This window comes from Pristiophorus japonicus, chromosome 12 (genome assembly GCF_044704955.1).
Source record: "Pristiophorus japonicus isolate sPriJap1 chromosome 12, sPriJap1.hap1, whole genome shotgun sequence".
NCBI classification, from domain to species: domain Eukaryota; kingdom Metazoa; phylum Chordata; class Chondrichthyes; family Pristiophoridae; genus Pristiophorus; species Pristiophorus japonicus.
In genome coordinates, this window is record NC_091988.1 from 30172093 (window position 1) to 30190777 (window position 18685).

At 47.5% G+C, this 18685-nt stretch overlaps 1 protein-coding gene and 1 long non-coding RNA gene across 5 annotated transcripts in view; one reads left to right on the forward strand and one right to left on the reverse strand.

The window, feature by feature from the left end:
- LOC139277165 (monoacylglycerol lipase abhd6-A-like) overlaps positions 1–18685 on the reverse strand; it is a 145193-nt gene that overhangs the window by 60133 nt on the left and 66375 nt on the right. For all 4 annotated transcript variants that reach the window (XM_070895252.1, XM_070895251.1, XM_070895249.1 and 1 more), the window contains one exon: positions 10209–10365. In XM_070895252.1, the coding sequence (XP_070751353.1) occupies positions 10209–10365 (157 nt within the window). The remainder of the gene's footprint in view (positions 1–10208; positions 10366–18685) is intronic.
- On the forward strand, positions 13587–17124 carry LOC139276708 (uncharacterized). Its single transcript, XR_011595979.1, has 3 exons — positions 13587–13636; positions 13771–13893; positions 17093–17124. It is a non-coding gene; the product is annotated as an uncharacterized lncRNA (long non-coding RNA).

The following is an 18685-nucleotide window of genomic DNA, read 5'->3' on the forward strand; positions in this document are numbered from 1 at the left end:
GCTTTTACCCTAAACCCATTCGTCTCCTTTATGCAGTAAAGCATGCAGTGGTTCTAACAGTGTGCTGAGACCCAGTAAGAAGTTACCAAAGTAGTTCAGGAGTCCTAGAAACGATCGCAGCTCAGTCACGTTCTGTGGCCTCGATGCGTTCTCGTTTGCCTTTGTCTTCGAATCGGTGGGCCTGATACCGTCCGCCACGATTCTTCTCCCCAGGAACTCCATTTCAGGCACCAGGAAAACGCACTTCGAGCGTTTCAACCTGAGCCCCACGCAGTTGAGTCGACTAAGAACCTCCTCCAGGTTCTGCAGATGCTCCTTTGTGTCACGACCTGTAACCAAGATGTCGTCCTGGAAGACCACCGTGTGCGGGACTGACTTCAATAAGTTTTCCATGTTCTCTGGAATATTGTCACGCCTGATCATTTATAACAGATGCCTGTTTGGAATTCGAAGAGACCTTTGTGCATGTTGATGCAGGTGAGGCCCTTCGATGATTCCTCCAGCTCCTGCATCATGTAGGCAGAGGTCAAGTCCAGCTTCGTGAACGTCTTTCTTCCCGCCAGCGTAGCAAAAAGGTCGTCAGTCTTTGGTAGTGGGTATTGATCCTGCAGGGAGAAACGATTGATAGTTACTTTGTAATCACCACAGATTCTGACAGTCTCCCTTGAGGACTGGAACAATCGGACTGGCCCACTCGTTGAATTCGATCGGCGAAATGATGCCCTCTCATTGCAGCCGATCCAGCTCGATCTCTATCCTTTCTCTCATCATGTACAGTACTGCTCTTGTCTTGTGATGGGTGGGTCACGCCCCTGGAATTAGGTGGATCTGCACTTTTGCTCCTTGGAACTTCCCGATGCCTGGTTCGAACAGCGAAAGGAACTTGTTTAAGACCTGAGCACACCAAGTGTCATCAGCGGACGAGAGCGCTCGGACGTCGTCCCAGTTCCAGCGTATCTTTCCCAGCCAGCTCCTGCCGAACAGCATGGGACCATCGTCCGGTACCACCCACCCAGAGTGGTAACTTGTGCATCGCTCCATCATAGGAGACCTTTACAGTAGCACTGCTGATTACGGGAATCAGTTCCTTTGTGTAAGTTCTCAGTTCCGTGCGAATGGGAGTCAAGACTGGCCTTGAGGCCTTGCTGCACCACAATTTCTCCAAATTTCTCTTTTTGCTCATAATGGACTGGCTCGCGCCAGAGACCAGCTCCATTGACACCAGGAATCCATTTAATTCAACCTTCAGCGTTATCAGGGGACACTTTGTGGTAAATGTGTGCACCCCATATACCTCTGCCTCCTCGGTCTGAGGCTCTGGTTCGTCGTGATCCACCGTGGATCTGTCCTCCTCTGCAACATGGTGGTTTGTAGGATTAGCAGAGTTTGCAGCTCGCCTGCACATACATTGGAGGTGTCCCATTGTTACACAGCCCTTGCAAACCTAACCTTTGAAGCAGCATGAATGGAAACGATGATCACCCCCGCAGCGCCAACAAGGTGTTAATGGCCTTGCATTCATCACCCTTGATGGTAGACTCAGACATCTGCGGACGTGCAGCTGTAGGCAAGTGGGCCTGCCTTGTACGTTGCGATTTGAAAACACCACCACTTTGTTCACAGTACGAGTAGCAGCACTCGTGTACTGAGAGATTTGCTTAGTATGGTCACTGGTGGTAATGAACGCCTGGACTATCGCTATGGCCTTACTCAAGGTTGGGGTCTCTACAGTCAAAAGTTTGCGAAGTATGGTTTTGTGGCCAATGCCAAGTACGAAAAAGTCTGAGCATATGCTCCAAATTCGCAATGGCCTGCAAGGCGTCTTAGCTCGGCGACATAACTCGTCACTTCCTGGCCTTCAGATCTTTTGTAGGCGTAGAACCAGTACCTCGCCATCAGAACGCTTTCCTTCGGGTTCAGATGTTCTCAGACCAGTGTGCACAAATCATCGTACGATTTCTCTGTGGTTAAGCAGAGTTTTCATGAGGCCATACATTGGTGCCCCGCAGATAATGAGAAGAATCGCCCTTCGGTTGGCAGCGTTCGCTTCTCCTTCCAGCTCGTTGGCCACGAAGTATTGGTCGAGTCGCTCCACGAAGGTTTCCCAATCATCTCCCTCCGAGAATTTCTCCAGGATGCCCACTGTTCTCTGCATTGTTGGTTCGTCATCTGTATCTCGTCGCCAGTTGTTATATATGAATAAAGAGTCTGACTGGATACTGAGAGCTCAAAGTAAAGTGTGACCTTAGTCTTTTATTGCGGGTCTCCAGAGTGCCTCTCCCGCCTATGAGGCCTCCTTAAGTACCTGTGCCACCAAGGGATTGTGGGATCCCTTGGGACTCCCGGGGATGAGCCCTCTGGTGGCTGTACAAGGTTTATACAAGTTTACATACGTAACAGAGACCTAGGTTAAAGTCAGAGACCCCAAGGAAGGACATAAGCAGGATGGGGCCAGCACGGAGTATCGACTCACCACTGTCCAAATCAGGCGAATGAAGTCCAGAAGCTATTTGAAGTGTAGAGAGTTTGAGGTTGTGCCGTAGGAAGTAGAGTTAGTGTAGTGCAGAATGATAATGGCGAAGTTAATGCAAAATTGTAGGTCACTGTAGATCAAAGCAGTGGAGAAAAAGTAAAACCACATCTAGCGACGAGCAAAGTTGAAAACCGATAGAATGAGTAAAGCAGCAGCTGCTTGTTACAAGCCAGCAGAGCTGAAAAATGAATAGAACCTGTTCAGCAGAGACACAAATGCAGTTATAAGGAAAAATACATTTTTATCAGCAGAGATGGAGAAACAACAGGTAAATCTTAAAGTATAATCCAGTGTAGTCCAGTGCAGAAACGTGGTGGTGTATTCCAGTATAGCTCAAAGCAGAAACATAGTCTAGATGTCCAGAGAAGTCCAGGAGATCAGAAAGCAATTTGACAAAAGAATTCAGCAGCAAAGACTTGAAGCGACTTGAGAAAGAAGTGGCATTGCTGTAAAATTCCTGTTACACAGGTTTCCATAATAGCACCGCACTATATGAGTTTCTGAGGGTGGGGTCTTGGAGGTCCTATCACCTTGCTCGGGGATACTGAAGCAACCTTTCTGGAAGACAGGAACTTCTCCATTTTGTATCACTAAAGCAAAACACTGTTGACTGTAGCATACAACCTGCCTCCCACATGCATTGGGCTGCCTTTATCTTCAGTTCCACTACCAAAAGATCTTTGGGATCAAAAACAGGAGTACAAGGATGCTACATTGGGCCATCAGGAAACGATTACTTCTCCATGAGGTGTGGCACGGCCGAGTGTCCGGGATCCATCAATTGACCCTTCCTCACCAGCTCCAGCCCGAACTTTACACTCTACACAACCACTTTCCTAACAAGCCAATATTTTTAATAACTCATTGCACTCTGGGACGTTTCCCCTAGACTGAAAGGAGGCTAATGTTTAAAAAAGGTGACAAGATGGTAACTATAGGCCCATTAGTTTGAAATCAGTAATAGAAAAGATGCTTAAAGGAATCATTAGGCATGCAATATATGATTTACTTGGTTAGAGAGGGACATATTAGGGGCTTGGCTTACAAATTTGATTGTATTTTTTGAAGAAGTCACCAAGGTGGTAGGTTGGGAAGCCCAGTAGACATTGTCTACTTAGACTTCACAAGATCGAAGCCTCTGGTATTAGTAGTAATATGCTGAGCTAGATTGAGAATTGACTGGAAGGATGTAGGCAGAAAGTAGTTATGGATAGATTTGGATCTGCTTGGAGACCAGTCACCAGTGGTGTCCCACAGGGATCAGTGGTTGGGACTATTGCTCCTTACTATTTTTATTAATGATCTAAATGTAGGTGTTGGGGGCACCATCTGTGAATTTACAGATGATACTAAGATCTGTGCAGGTGTTAGGACTGTAGGCAATGCTCTACTGTTTCAGGCAGATCTTGATATTTTGCGGAATTGGGCAAATCAGGCAAATGATGTTTAAGTTGGAAAAGTGCAGTGTTATGCATGTGGGCAGGTGAATGCACAACTTATATATACTAGAGGCAATCTGAAACATAGAAACATAGAAACATAGAAAATAGGTGCAGGAGTAGGCCATTCGGCCCTTCTAGCCTGCACCGCCATTCAATGAGTTCATGGCTGAACATTCAACTTCAGTACCCCATTCCTGCTTTCTCGCCATACCCCTTGATCCCCCTAGTAGTAAGGACCTTATCTAACTCCTTTTTGAATATATTTAGTGAATTGGCCTCAACAACTTTCTGTGGTAGAGAATTCCACAGGTTCACCACTCTGGGTGAAGAAGTTCCTCCGCATCTCGGTCCTAAATGGCTTACCCCTTATCCTCAGACTGTGACCTCTGGTTCTGGACTTCCCCAACATTGGGAACATTCTTCCTGCATCTAACCTGTCTAACCCCGTCAGAATTTTAAATGTTTCTATGAGGTCCCCTCTCATTCTTCTGAACTTCAGTGAATACAAGCCCAGTTGATCCAGTCTTTCTTGATAGGTCAGTCCCGCCATCCCGGGAATCAGTCTGGTGAACCTTCGCTGCACTCCCTCAATAGCAAGAATGTCCTTCCTCAGGTTAGGAGACCAAAACTGTACACAATACTCCAGGTGTGGCCTCACCAATGCCCTGTACAACTGTAGCAACACCTCCCTGCCCCTGTACTCAAATCCCCTTGCTATGAAGGCCAACATGCCATTTGCTTTCTTAACCACCTGCTGCACCTGCATGCCAACCTTCAATGACTGATGTACCATGACACCCAGGTCTCTTTGCACCTCCCCTTTTCCTAATCTGTCACCATTCAGATAATAGTCTGTCTCTCTGTTTTTACCACCAAAGTGGATAACCTCACATTTATCCACATTATACTTCATCTGCCATGCATTTGCCCACTCACCTAACCTATCCAAGTCGCTCTGCAGCCTCACAGCATCCTCCTCGCAGCTCACACTGCCACCCAACTTAGTGTCATCCGCAAATTTGGAGATACTACATTTAATCCCCTCATCTAAATCATTAATGTACAGTGTAAACAGCTGGGGCCCCAGCACAGAACCTTGCGGTACCCCACTAGTCACTGCCTGCCATTCTGAAAAGTCCCCATTTACTCCTACTCTTTGCTTCCTGTCTGACAACCAGTTCTCAATCCATGTCAGTACACTACCCCCAATCCCATGTGCTCTAACTTTGCACATCAATCTCTTGTGTGGGACCTTGTCGAACGCCTTCTGAAAGTCCAAATATACCACATCAACTGGTTCTCCCTTATCCACTCTACTGGAAACATCCTCAAAAAATTCCAGAAGATTTGTCAAGCATGATTTCCCTTTCACAAATCCATGCTGACTTGGACCTATCATGTCACCTCTTTCCAAATGCACTGCTATGACATCCTTAATAATTGATTCCATCATTTTACCCACTACCGATGTCAGGCTGACCGGTCTATAATTCTCTGTTTTCTCTCTCCCTCCTTTTTTAAAAAGTGGGGTTACATTGGCTACCCTCCACTCCATAGGAACTGATCCAGAGTCAATGGAATGTTGGAAAATGACTGTCAACGCATCCACTATTTCCAAGGCCACCTCCTTAAGTACTCTGGGATGCAGTCCATCAGGCCCTGGGGATTTATCGGCCTTCAATCCCATCAATTTCCCCAACACAATTTCCCGGCTAATAAGGATTTCCCTCAGTTCCTCCTCCTTACTAGACCCCCCGACCCCTTTTATAACCGGAAGGTTGTTCGTGTCCTCCTTCGTGAATACCGAACCAAAGTACTTGTTCAATTGGTCCGCCATTTCTTTGTTCCCCGTTATGACTTCCCCTGATTCTGACTGCAGGGGACCTACGTTTGTCTTTACTAACCTTTTTCTCTTTACATATCTATAGAAACTTTTGCAATCCGTCTTAATGTTCCCTGCAAGCTTCTTCTCATACTCCATTTTCCCTGCCCTAATCAAACCCTTTGTCCTCCTCTGCTGAGTTCTAAATTTCTCCCAGTCCCCAGGTTCGCTGCTATTTCTGGCTAATTTGTATGCCACTTCCTTGGCTTTAATACTATCCCTGATTTCCCTTGATAGCCACGGTTGAGCCACCTTCCCTTTTTTATTTCTATGCCAGACAGGAATGTACAATTGTTGTAGTTCATCCATGCTGTCTCTAAATGTCTGCCATTGCCCATCCACAGTCAACCCCTTAAGTATCATTCGCCAATCCATCCCAGCCAATTCACGCCTCATACCTTCAAAGTTAGCCTTCTTTAAGTTCTGGACCATGGTCTCTGAATTAACTGTTTCATTCTCCATCCCAATGCAGAATTCCACCATATTATGGTCACTCTTCCCCAAGGGGCCTTGCACAACGAGATTGCTAATTAATCCTCTCTCATTACATAACACCCAGTCTAAGATGGCCTCCCCCCTAGTTGGTTCCTCGACATATTGGTCTAAAAAACCACCCCTTATGCACTCCAGAAAATCCTCCTCCACCGTATTGCTTCCAGTTTGGTTAGCCCAATCTATGTGCATATTAAAGTCACCCATTATAACTGCTGCACCTTTATTGCACGCACCCCTAATTTCCTGTTTGATGCCCTCCCCAACATCACTACTACTGTTTGGAGGTCTGTACACAACTCCCACTAACGTTTTTTGCCCTTTGGTGTTCTGCAGCTCTACCCATATAGATTCCACATCATCCAAGCTAATGTCCTTCCTAACTATTGCCTTAATCTCCTCCTTAACCAGCAATGCCACCCCACCTCCTTTTCCTTTTATTCTATCCTTCCTGAATGTTGAATACCCCTGGATGTTGAGTTCCCAGCCCTGCTCATCCTGGAGCCACGTCTCCGTAATCCCAATCACATCATATTTGTTAACATCAATTTGCACAGTTAATTCATCCACCTTATTGCGGATACTCCTTGCATTAAGACACAAAGCCTTTAGGCTTGTTTTTTTAACACCCTCTGTCCTTTTAGAATTTTGCTGTACAATGGCCCTTTTTGTTCTTTGCCTTGGGTTTCTCTGCCCTCCACTTTTCCTCATCTCCTTTCTGTCTTTTGTTTTTGCCTCCTTTTTGTTTCCCTCTATCTCCCTGCATTGGTTCCCATCCCCCTGCCATATTAGTTTAACTTCTCCCCAACAGCACTAGCAAACACTCCCCCGAGGACATTGGTTCCGATTCTGCCCAGGTGCAGACCGTCCGGATTGTACTGGTCCCACCTCCCCCAGAACCGGTTCCAATGCCCCAGGAATTTGAATCCCTCCCTGCTGCACCATTGCTCAAGCCACGTATTCATCTGAGCTATCCTGCGATTCCTACTCTGACTAGCACGTGGCACTGGTAGCAATCCCGAGATTACTACTTTTGAGGTCCTACTTTTTAAATTTAGCTCCTAGCTCCTTAAATTCATTTCGTAGGAACTCATCCCTTTTTTTACCTATGTCATTGGTACCAACGTGCACCACGACAACTGGCTGTTCTCCCTCCCTTTTTAGAATGTCCTGCACCCGCTCCGAGACATCCTTGACCCTTGCACCAGGGAGGCAACATACCATCCTGGAGTCTCGGTTGCGGCCGCAGAAACGCCTATCTATTCCCCTTACAATTGAATCCCCTATCACTATCGCTCGCCCACTCTTTTTCCTGCCCTCCTGTGCAACAGAGCCAGCCACGGTGCCATGAACTTGGCTGCTGCTGCCCGCTCCTGATGAGTCATCCCCCTCAACAGCACTCAAAGCAGTGTATCTGTTTTGCAGTGGGATGACCACAGGGGACCCCTGCACTACCTTCCTTGCACTACTCTTCCTGCTGGTCTTCCATTCCCTCGCTGGCTGTGGACCCTTCTCCTGCGGGAAGACCAACTCGCTACACGTGATACGTCATTCTCAGCATCGTGGATGCTCCAGAGTGAATCCACCTTCAGCTCCAACTCCGCAACGCGGACCGTCAGTAGCCGGAGGTGGACACATTTCCCGCACATGTAGTCGTCAGGGACACTGGTGTTGTCCCCGTGTTCCCACATGGTACAGGAGGAGCATATCACGTGACCGAGCTGTCCTGCCATGACTTAACCCTTAGATACACTTAAATTGCCGACAACAATGTTAAAAGTTACTGACTAATAAAGAAAAAGAAAAACTACTCACCAATCAGCAGCCAATCACTTACCATGTTGGCTGTGACGTCATCTTTTGATTTCTTTCTACTTCTTTTTTGACTTCTCTCAGCTGGAGCTGCACCGGTACGCCTCTCTCGACTCCCGCCTCTCTCGACGCTCCCCGGACTGCTGAGCCTTTTATAGGCCGCTGCCTCTCTCGACGCTCCCCGGACTGCTGAGCCTTTTATAGGCCGCTGCCTCTCTCGACTCCCGCCTCTCTCGACGCTCCCCGGACTGCTGAGCCTTTTATAGGCCGCTGCCTCTCTCGACTCTCCCCGGACTGCTGAGCCTTTTATAGGCCGCTGCCTCTCTCGACTCCCGCCTCTCTCGACGCTCCCCGGACTTCTGAGCCTTTTATAGGCCGCTGCCTCTCTCGGCTCCCGCCTCTCTCGACGCTCCCCGGACTGCTGAGCCTTTTATAGGCCGCTGCCTCTCTCGACTCGCGCCTCTCTCGACGCTCCCCGGACTGCTGAGCCTTTTATAGGCCGCTGCCTCTCTCGACGCTCCCCGGACTGCTGAGCCTTTTATAGGCCGCTGCCTCTCTCGACTCGCGCCTCTCTCGACGCTCCCCGGACTGCTGAGCCTTTTATAGGCCGCTGCCTCTCTCGACGCTCCCCGGACTGCTGAGCCTTTTATAGGCCGCTGCCTCTCTCGACTCGCGCCTCTCTCGACGCTCCCCGGACTGCTGAGCCTTTTATAGGCCGCTGCCTCTCTCGACGCTCCCCGGACTGCTGAGTCTTTTATAGGCCGCTGCCTCTCTCGACGCTCCCCGGACTGCTGAGCCTTTTATAGGCCACTGCCTCTCTCGACTCCCGCCTCTCTCGACGCTCCCCGGACTGCTGAGCCTTTTATAGGCCGCTGCCTCTCTCGACTCTCCCCGGACTGCTGAGCCTTTTATAGGCCGCTGCCTCTCTCGACTCCCGCCTCTCTCGATGCTCCCCGGACTGCTGAGCCTTTTATAGGCCGCTGCCTCTCTCGACTCCCGTGTCTCTCGACGCTCCCCGGACTGCTGAGCCTTTTATAGGCCGCTGCCTCTCTCGACTCCCGCCTCTCTCGACGCTCCCCGGACTGCTGAGCCTTTTATAGGCCGCTGCCTCTCTCGACTCCCGCCTCTCTCGACGCTCCCCGGACTGCTGAGCCTTTTATAGGCCGCTGCCTCTCTCGACGCTCCCCGGACTGCTGAGCCTTTTATAGGCCGCTGCCTCTCTCGACTCCCGCCTCTCTCGACGCTCCCCGGACTGCTGAGTCTTTTATAGGCTTCAAAGTTCTCATCCTTGTTCTCAAATCCCTCCATGGCTTCACCCCTTCCCATCTCTAATCTCCTCCAGCCCCACAACCCCCCCCAAGATGTCTGTGCTCCTCTAATTCTGCCCTCTTGAGCATCTCTGATTATAATCACTCAACCATTGGTGCTGTGCCTTCTATCACCTCGGCCCTAAGCTCTGAAATTCCCTGCCTAAACCTCTCCGGCTCTCCTCCTTCAAGACGCTCTTTAAAACCTACCTCTTTGACCAAGCTTTAGGTCACCTACCATAATTTCTCCTTATGCGGCTCAGTGTCACATTTTTTTTTAATCTCATCATGCTCCTGTGAAGCACCTTGGGACGTTTCACTACATTAAAGGTACTATATAAATAGAAGTTGTTGTTGTAGATGGGTCGGAGAGGAATGTTCCAGATTTCTTTCCCCAAATTGGCTTAGGTTTTTAATCGTTTTTTTCTTGCCTCTCCCAGATCACATGGATGGGGTAGGAGAGTGTATAAATGGTGATACACAAGGTATCACAGTTGGGTGGGACAGGCTGGATGGATCAGAGGATCTTTTTCTGTCCGTCATTGCTCGTAAGTTGATATAAAACTGTGCCTGAGTGCGCAGGGAGAAAGGTGATTGGAGAGAGGAAGTAATGGAATGATAAAAGCAGCTGTCATTTATAAACACAGTGATCGCTCCTATCAATTAACAAACACTTTCATACCTTTTAGATATTTTGTCAAATTGAAAGAAATAAATTAATGGTTTGAGCAGGAACTAACCTTCACTACAGACAGCCACATGTCCTTGTGAGCTGAAAATCCATGTAACATCAAAATGGAAGGTTTGCTACCAGGTTTCCCACGGGTTGAATAGCAGAATCGATAGTTGCCATAGTCAGCATATTTAATTTGCATACCTAATGTTGTTCTCCAGTACCTATGCAAAACACAACAGTACAGTTTACCTGCAAGTCTATCACATACAAGTGACAGCTTTTCTGTTATTTCTTGCAAGTTTTTCCAATATAATCTTGCTATGAATGACCAAAGAGGCCAAGTTTTCATGGGTTTAGTGTATTATTATCTTTAACCATGATAGTTCACATAAGACTCCGGTCTCACAGAAAGAAACTGCTTTGCTTCCTGTAGCTAGCTGGGAACTGTGGCAATTGTTCTGTCATCTGAACAGATTTGATTTTACAGAAGCAGTCAGGGAGGGAGAAATATTCTCAAATGCAAAATTACCACACTGCACAATAATAGTCATATTGAACCAGAGCACAACAACACCTTGTATCTAGCAGGGTCTATCAAAGTTGCCTTGCTATAGATTTACTCTTCGATTTATAGTTAATGGGTGAAAAAAACCTAATTTTTCTTGTAACAATATCAATAACTATTTAATCTCAAAGATGAAAATATAACACTAAGGAAAGCTGACTATCGATATCCAGAATGCATAATGCAATGACAATAGTGAATGAAGAAGTGTGAAATTAAGATGGTGTTTAGTAGACTGGTGTCCACTTTGCTTCACCTATTTAAACATTAACTGCTGTAAAGCTGTTTGTTGTGTACTAGTTTGCTATCCTACATTACTGGGTAAACTGTAGGGTCCAATTCACTGATTCCGCACTCCCAGCATGCTCGGAGTGCAGGTTGGAGACGGAGCTACAACACTGAGTGCACCTTCCCACTAGCACAGAATCAGTGATCCAGTATTGTGAGGCCATCTCATCTGACCCACTAGTGCTGTATAAAGGCTAAATTCAGTCAGTCTTTGTTCCTGGTGCTCAGCCTCACTTTCCAGCATAGACACGATGGGCTGAATGGTCTCCTTCATTGCCATAAATTTCTATGATTCTGTGAACAGGAGCGCAGATCAGAGAATCGAGTGCTGGAATCGGCATGCCCAATTCGCGGATTTTCCTGCGACACCCTAATGTTATGGTAAAAAGCTATTGAAATGTCAGCAGTTTTATAGTCAGTCTGTCATTCATAGGCAGTCCCTTGGAATCGAGGAAGACTTGCTTCTACTCCTAAAGTGAGTTCGTTGGTGGTTTTATAATTGCAATACTAACTATGGGGTCAAGTTTCGGACCGCGCCCGACATGGACGCCCGTTTTTCGCAACTAAAAGCGCGACAAAAATCTACCTCGTAATTCTCGGACTCCTTGCTGGTCTCTGGGAGCTCGGCGCGGCACACAGACAGCAGCGGAGGGGGGGGACGGCGGAGCCATAGAGGTGCGCCGATTCTGCAAGTGGAGGGGCGCAGGGCTAAATCAAATGAGGGAACATCGTGCCGGCAGCCCTGCACGTGCGCGTTGGAGCGCGCGCACAGTAGCCCAGAAACATTGGCACTCGGCCATTTTTAAAGGAACTTAAAGAAAAGTGCTGATTTGCCTCGTGGACCTCTGGAAAGGCTTGGGATTGAATTTTGGTGAATTTTTTGGTGTCTGAAGGAGTGCTTTTAGCAGCACTGTTGAATAAATCACCTGCTGAAATCAGTGAGTGCTGCTTTTCACTGCTAAACTTCCAGAACAGGTGCTGCATGCAAATTAAGGACTATGGGCCCAAGTTTCCACATGATAAAAAACGGGCGCCCCTCTGAGCTGGGCGCCCGTTTTTCGCGCCTAAAACGGCGCCGGAAAAAAAACGCGCGATTCTGGAGCGCCCTGCAACTCCTTGTCTGTTTGGCGCGTCGCCCAGGGGGACGGAGCCTACCACGCGCGCCGATTTTGTAAGTGGGAGGGGGCGGGTACCATTTAAATTAGTTTTTTTCCTGCCGGCAACGCTGCGCGTGCGCGTTGGAGCGTTCGCGCAGTGTGAAGGAAACATTGGCACTCGGCCATTTTTGTAGTTCTTTGTAGCTGTTTAATTTTTGAACATTTTTTAATAAAAGCACATTGCCATCAGCACTGAGGCTTCTTGCAGCTTTCTCACTGTTTCCTCCCCCCCCCCCCCCCGCGGGAACGAACGGCTGCCTCCTCCTCCCCCCCCCCGCTCTGCTGGAACGAACGGCTGCCTCCTCCTCCCCCCCCCCGCTCTGCTGGAACGAACGGCTGCCTCCTCCTCCCCCCCCCCGCTCTGCTGGAACGAACGGCTGTTTCCTTCCCCCCCCCCCTCCCGCTCTGCTGGAACAAACGGCTGTTTCCTTCCCCACCCCCCGCGGGAACGAACGCCTGCAGCATTCTCCGTGGCTGAAGCACTTTCACACAGGTAGGAAGATGGTTCATTTAATCTTTTCTTTGCTTATAAATGTTTATTTGTATAATATTTGTAGAAGTATAAATAAGGATTTATTATAGACTTTAATGAGTTCCCTTCCCCCCCCTCCTCGTTCTGGACGCCTAATTTGTAACCTGCGCCTGATTTTTTAATGTGTAGACAAGGTTTTTTCAGTTCTACAAAAATCTTCACTTGCTCCATTCTAAGTTAGTTTGGAGTACGTTTTCACTTTGGAAACTTTCAAATCAGGCGTCAGTGGCCGGACACGCCCCCTTTTGAAGAAAAAATTCTGTTCCAAAGTGGAACTGTTCTACCTGACTAGAACTGCAGAAAAAAAAGTGGAGAATTGCGATTTCTAAGATAGTCCGTTCTCCACCAGTTGCTCCTAAAAATCAGGCGCAAATCATGTGAAAACTTGGGCCCTATGTGTTTTGAAAAATAAGAGTATCAATTCAATACAGCAATGGAACAACGTTTACCAAGAACAAAGAATTTCTTGCATGAGGAAGTGGAGATATTAGTCAACGTCATTGAGCAGAGATGGCAGGAGCTAGATACCAGCAACAGAGGTCGCATAAAAGTGCCACCTAAAGAAACGAAGAAACGTTGAAACCAAGTTGCAGAAGATTACTGCGTAGTGGTGCATACCATGAGATCTGGAAGCCAGTGTAAAAAGAAATGGCATGACCTTGGTCAAGTAGTTAGTGTAAGTAATATTTTCATTTTTTAATGTAATTGTAATTGTAACGTGACTATCTGTATGTCCCACCTTGCAGACTGACACACTCTGTAAAAAGTTATATTTTACTCTTTGTAGAAGAAATTGGCCCACAACAAAAGGGAAACAACTCGAACAGGAGGAGGCACGCCTAATCTGCATCCACTGACACCCTTGGAACAGAGGGTAGATGCTATGATGAGTCGTACATGGAGAAAAGCAGTCAGTACAGCACAAGTTGGGCCCGCACGCGAGGAAGAGGGTAAGTCCTGTAAATGCATCGTGGCCCTTCAAATCAACCTGCCGCCTGGCCTGCTATGTGTGAGAGTACTCATTCCACCCATCCTGCCCCCTCCCTCGCGGTTAAACATTTGACTGTTCTGATGTATTTTGCAGAACATGATGATGATGCTGCTGCTGCTGCCGCCAACCCTGAGGATCCTGAAGATACAGAACAAGAACAACCAGATGCGGACGATCCAGACAGGATGATGGCGGCGATGACTGAAATATCTACAGGTGAGAGCTTCCAAATTAATGTTTATGAGCCCCCATTAAGGGGCATCAGAATTTCAACCCCTTGTATAAAGTTCTGGTTCCACCTTCCATGGTTTTGATTCCGACGTTGCGGGTCCCAGTGGTGCTAGTGATATAATGGAGCAGTTTACACCCATTCACCCACCATCCCAGCCCACGGCTCGCACTCAAGTGCTGTCGGCTGGAACACCGAGCGTCCCACCGTCCCAGCCCGCACCTCCTTGTGTAGTGGTGCCATTTGGAACACCGAGCATCCCACCGTCCCTGCCCACACCTCCCAGTGCAGTGGTGCCATGAGGCAGACCCAGGCAGGAGGAGGAGATTGGAGGCACGCTCTCCTGAGATGCAGCGTGCAACAGGTGTGGCTCAGGTTGTGGCATTGGGTATGGCGAGCTTACCCGATCACTCATCGGTAGTGTCAGTGCAGTGGGTGAAGAGGTGACGGTCCTGTCAGGAGAAATAGCAGTAATGACACAGGAACTTAGGAAGGGAATGTCCGAGGGAGTGCAATCGACGGCACAGGCCGTCAGGGAGGTAGCTGCTGCAATAAGGGCACACAGCCCGGCCAATCAAATGACACCCCCATGAAGAAGTGAACATTCACTGAGATGTGGATGAGGGATGGTTGCAGCCTTTCTTTGCTACTTTTGTTCTTGTTCATGATGTAGCTGTAGTAGCGTTTTTAAAATTTAAATTGTTTTGTAAGTTTTGTAACATTACAACTTATAAGTGATCTTAGGGTTTTTAAGTGATCTTATAGTGTAAATGCTCTCACATTTTGTACCTTATTTAATTTTGCACCTAAAAGTGATCTTGAAGTTTAAGTGATCTTAAGAGTGTAAGATTTTTCACATTGAAATTGTTCTGTAACTTTACAAGTTTGTGTGATATCTTCAAGAGTCATATTAAAAACTAAAGATTGATACAACAAATATTTTAACAACTTTTCAATAAAATGTTTTTTCATTAAAACTGAATCATCTTCCATTAACACAACACAACATAGGAACAACTCCAAAGAATAAACATGTCCATGCGCAACAGTGGTCACAGAACCCTCAGGCATCAGTAATTGAAGCGTTCACGGATGAGCTGCTGGCGCAAGGCTCGAGCAATCGTTAAAGGAGTACGATGGACAGCCCTCCTCCGACCTCGTGCTCCGGCATCAGGCACTTGCATGCTTTCCTGATCGTCGTCATCATCCTCATCCTGCTCTTCCAAAATACTATCATCAGGCCCTGGCCCCTCATGTGAGTCTTCTGGTTCCACTACCAGCTCCTGCTGCCTCATGATGGCTAAGTTATGGAGCATGCAGCACACAACAGTGAAGTGACCGACAATCTGAGGAGAGTATTGCAAGTGGCCTCCGGAATGGTCCAGGCATCGGAATCGCTGTTTCAATATGCCAATGGTCCTCTCAATGATGCTGCGCGTCGCAATGTGCGCCATGTTGTATTGACGGTCAGCTTCCGTCCGTGTCACGCGTAGGGGCGTCATGAGCCAGGTGGTCAGGCCGTACCCTTTGTCTCCCAGTAGCCAGCTCTGCCCTTCTGGCTGCTGCTCAAACATGTCAGATATAATGCTGTCGCGTAGGATGAACGCATCATGGGTGCTGCCAGGGTATCGCGCATCGACTGACATGATGCGCTGCTTGTCGTCACACACGAGCTGCACATTGATGGAGTGGAAACCTTTTCTATTCCTGTACTGTTCGGAATCTTTCACAGGTGCTCGCAAGGCTATGTGGGAACAATCAATGCAGCCCTGTACCTTTGGGAAGCCAGCAATCCTGAAGAAGCCCACAGCCCTCTCATGGATCGCTTGTGCGGTCATTGGGAAATTGATGAAGTCATTCCTCCACGCATAGAGTGCAACCGTGACCTGGTAAACGCAGGCATGTATTGCACATTGAGAGATGGCGCACACATCTCCAGTTGTAACCTGAAACAATCCCGAGGCATAGAAGGCAAGTGCAGCTGTTACCTTCACTTCAACAGACAAGGCAGTTGGCTTTCTGCTTCTGGGCTGCAAATCTGCTCTCAGCATATCACAGATCTCAACGACAACTTCTCTGCAGCCTTTTGGCACAATCAGCCTCGCTCATGTCCAGGTACGAGCGTTTGGCTCGATATTGCCAATGTGGGTAAGGTCTCCTGCCCATCAGCCTATGGGCTATGACGTTCCTGGTGCGGTGAGCTCTAATCAATTCTCTATGCAGTGAATTGCTGGCGAACCATTGCATAATCCGTGGTGTTGACAATGCAGCAATTACAAATTTAAGTTTCAAACTGGCTATCTGGCTGCTTCTCCCTGTCCCTGGCCAAATGGCCTCAGCCTCCCTCGCAGCTCAAAGGCTGCTTCCTCTGTCTTCGGCCGCCGTCAGCCACTGACGCCGCCCCTGTCTCCTTCATGGAAGGAAGGCCTGCCTGAAGCACCGCAGCTCGAAGGCTGCTTGCTGCCATTGTTGTTGGGCTGCCGTCGAGTCACTGACGCCGCCCCTGTCTCCTACATGGAAGGCCTGCCTGAAGCACCGCAGCTCGAAGGCTGCTGCTGCTTCACACAGGTAGGAATATCCAATATTTTCTATTTGCTTTGTTTATAATTTTTTATTAAGGATGGCTCTTTATTTGTATAAGTAAAACTGTTGAATGCTTGTAAAATTTAATTATTTCCCTTCTCCCCCACTCTTTCCCTACACCTGATTTGTAACTTACGCCTGATTTCTAAAGTGTAGGCAAGGTTTTTCTGAGCGTACAAAAATCTAGACTTACTCCATTCTAGGTTAGTTTGGAGTAAGTTTTCACTGCCTAAACTTTCAAAACAGGCATAAGTAGCTGGACACGCCCACTTTTGAAAAAAAAATCGGTTCCAAAATGAAACTGTTCTAACTGACTAGAACTGGAGCAAACTAAATGCTGAGAATTGCAATTTCTAAGATACTTCATTCTAAACCAGTTGCTCCAAAAAAATTGGAGCAACTCAGGCCGAAACTTGACCCCTGTATAAATAAAATAAATCCTAAAAAAAACATTAATTTTAGATGCTATTTCTGTTCACTCTGTCTTCCCAATCCCTGTTCTCTCCTCTTCCATTTTATTTCTAATTATTTGGTCTATTCTATAGCTTTTAGGTTTTTTGTTAAGGTTTAAAACATTTTATCTATTTTCCTTTCTCTCCATAGCTTTTCTGTGCAATTTGAGAATGGAACCCACATTGAAAAACCTGGGTCGCTGGTTGGCTGAAAACCAACCCTAGAATCATGAAGATTGATAATGCCATGGATGTGACCAGGCCAACCTTTGATGCCTTTTAGCTATATGATGCATGTAGTTGCAGGGAATTTTTTTTCCTTGCCATTTTATCTCCCTCCCATACTATCAATGAACATAGGAACATAAGAATTAGAAGCAGGAGAAGGCCATTTGGTCCCTCAAGCCTACTCCACCACGCGATAAGATCATGGCTGATCTCCTACCTCAACTCCACTTTCTTCCACTCTCCCCATATCCCTCAACACCCTTAATATTCAAAAATCTATCGATTTCTGTCTTGATTCAACCTCAGTGAAGAAATTTCTCCCCATCTCAGTCCTAAATGGCCGACACCTGATTCTGAGACTATGACCCCTGGTTCTAGACTCCCCAGTCAGGGTAAACATCCTCTCTGCATCCAACCTGTCACGTCCTGTAAGAATTTTGTATGAGATCACCTCTAATTTTTCTAAACCCTAGACAATATAGGCCTAGTCTACCCAATCTCACCTCATAGGGCAATCCACCCTTCGCAGGAATCAGTTTGGTGAACCTTTATTGCACTCCCTCTATGAAGGTATTGACTCCCTGTTGGGATATGATTGTACCTTCTGGTGCATTATTCAAGCGGTTATTTTTCATGTGCGAGTTTTGAAAGTGAGCTCCAGTAAGAATTCAATCTCAGGCTATGAGCTGGGGTGGGAGAACATCACAGCCAAGCTGTATCCTGTCCTCATAAAGCACACTTCCAGCAAGGGCTGTATACCAATCAGGAGCAGGAAACTTACATAATTTGCCCCTCCTCATTCACTTACTGCCCTGATTTAGGACACCCAACTCAGCACAGACCATAGAATGAACCAAGGACCCTTCTAGTCTGCCTTAGACCATACACCCGCCCCCCCCCCCCCCCTTCCGCCTGCACCATTATTTGACTGAGAAGGACATGCCTTTACCAATGCAGACTGTAACTAACTCCTAAAAAGAGAGTACACCAACATCCCTGCTGAAGGTATTTCCAGTTTTTCCTCCCCCTTATGTCTGGCCTTTCCTCTCTATCGCTCCCTGATGACATGGCCAAGTTTGGGATGTTGCTGTGAGCAGAATTACTGCTGTAAAATTCCTATCCCAAAACTTGAGCTGCAACAACACAAGATTTACAAGGCCCAAAATTTCAATCGGATCTTGGGCAAAACTGAGATAGCTCACCCCACAGAGGACCAGAAAATAGTGCCAAATTGCATAGCCTTTCCAATGGATACCACCCAACCTCTCCCCCCACAACCTCAAAGTCATGCAGAGGTCCAATGGAATGGCTACAAACGTGGTCAGGACCTTTATACACCCAGTCCTAGTGAGTTTCCTGTATGGCCTTGCAGGGGTGGACACACAAGCGGTGGGGGCGAGGAGTACTGCACCCAAGCCCTCAGTTGAGACGTGGTTTACCATCAGCACAGATCTGCTTGGTCTCACCAGGCATAGCAGGTTCAGAGCTGGCAAATGAGGTCACCTGGGGGTCAAGG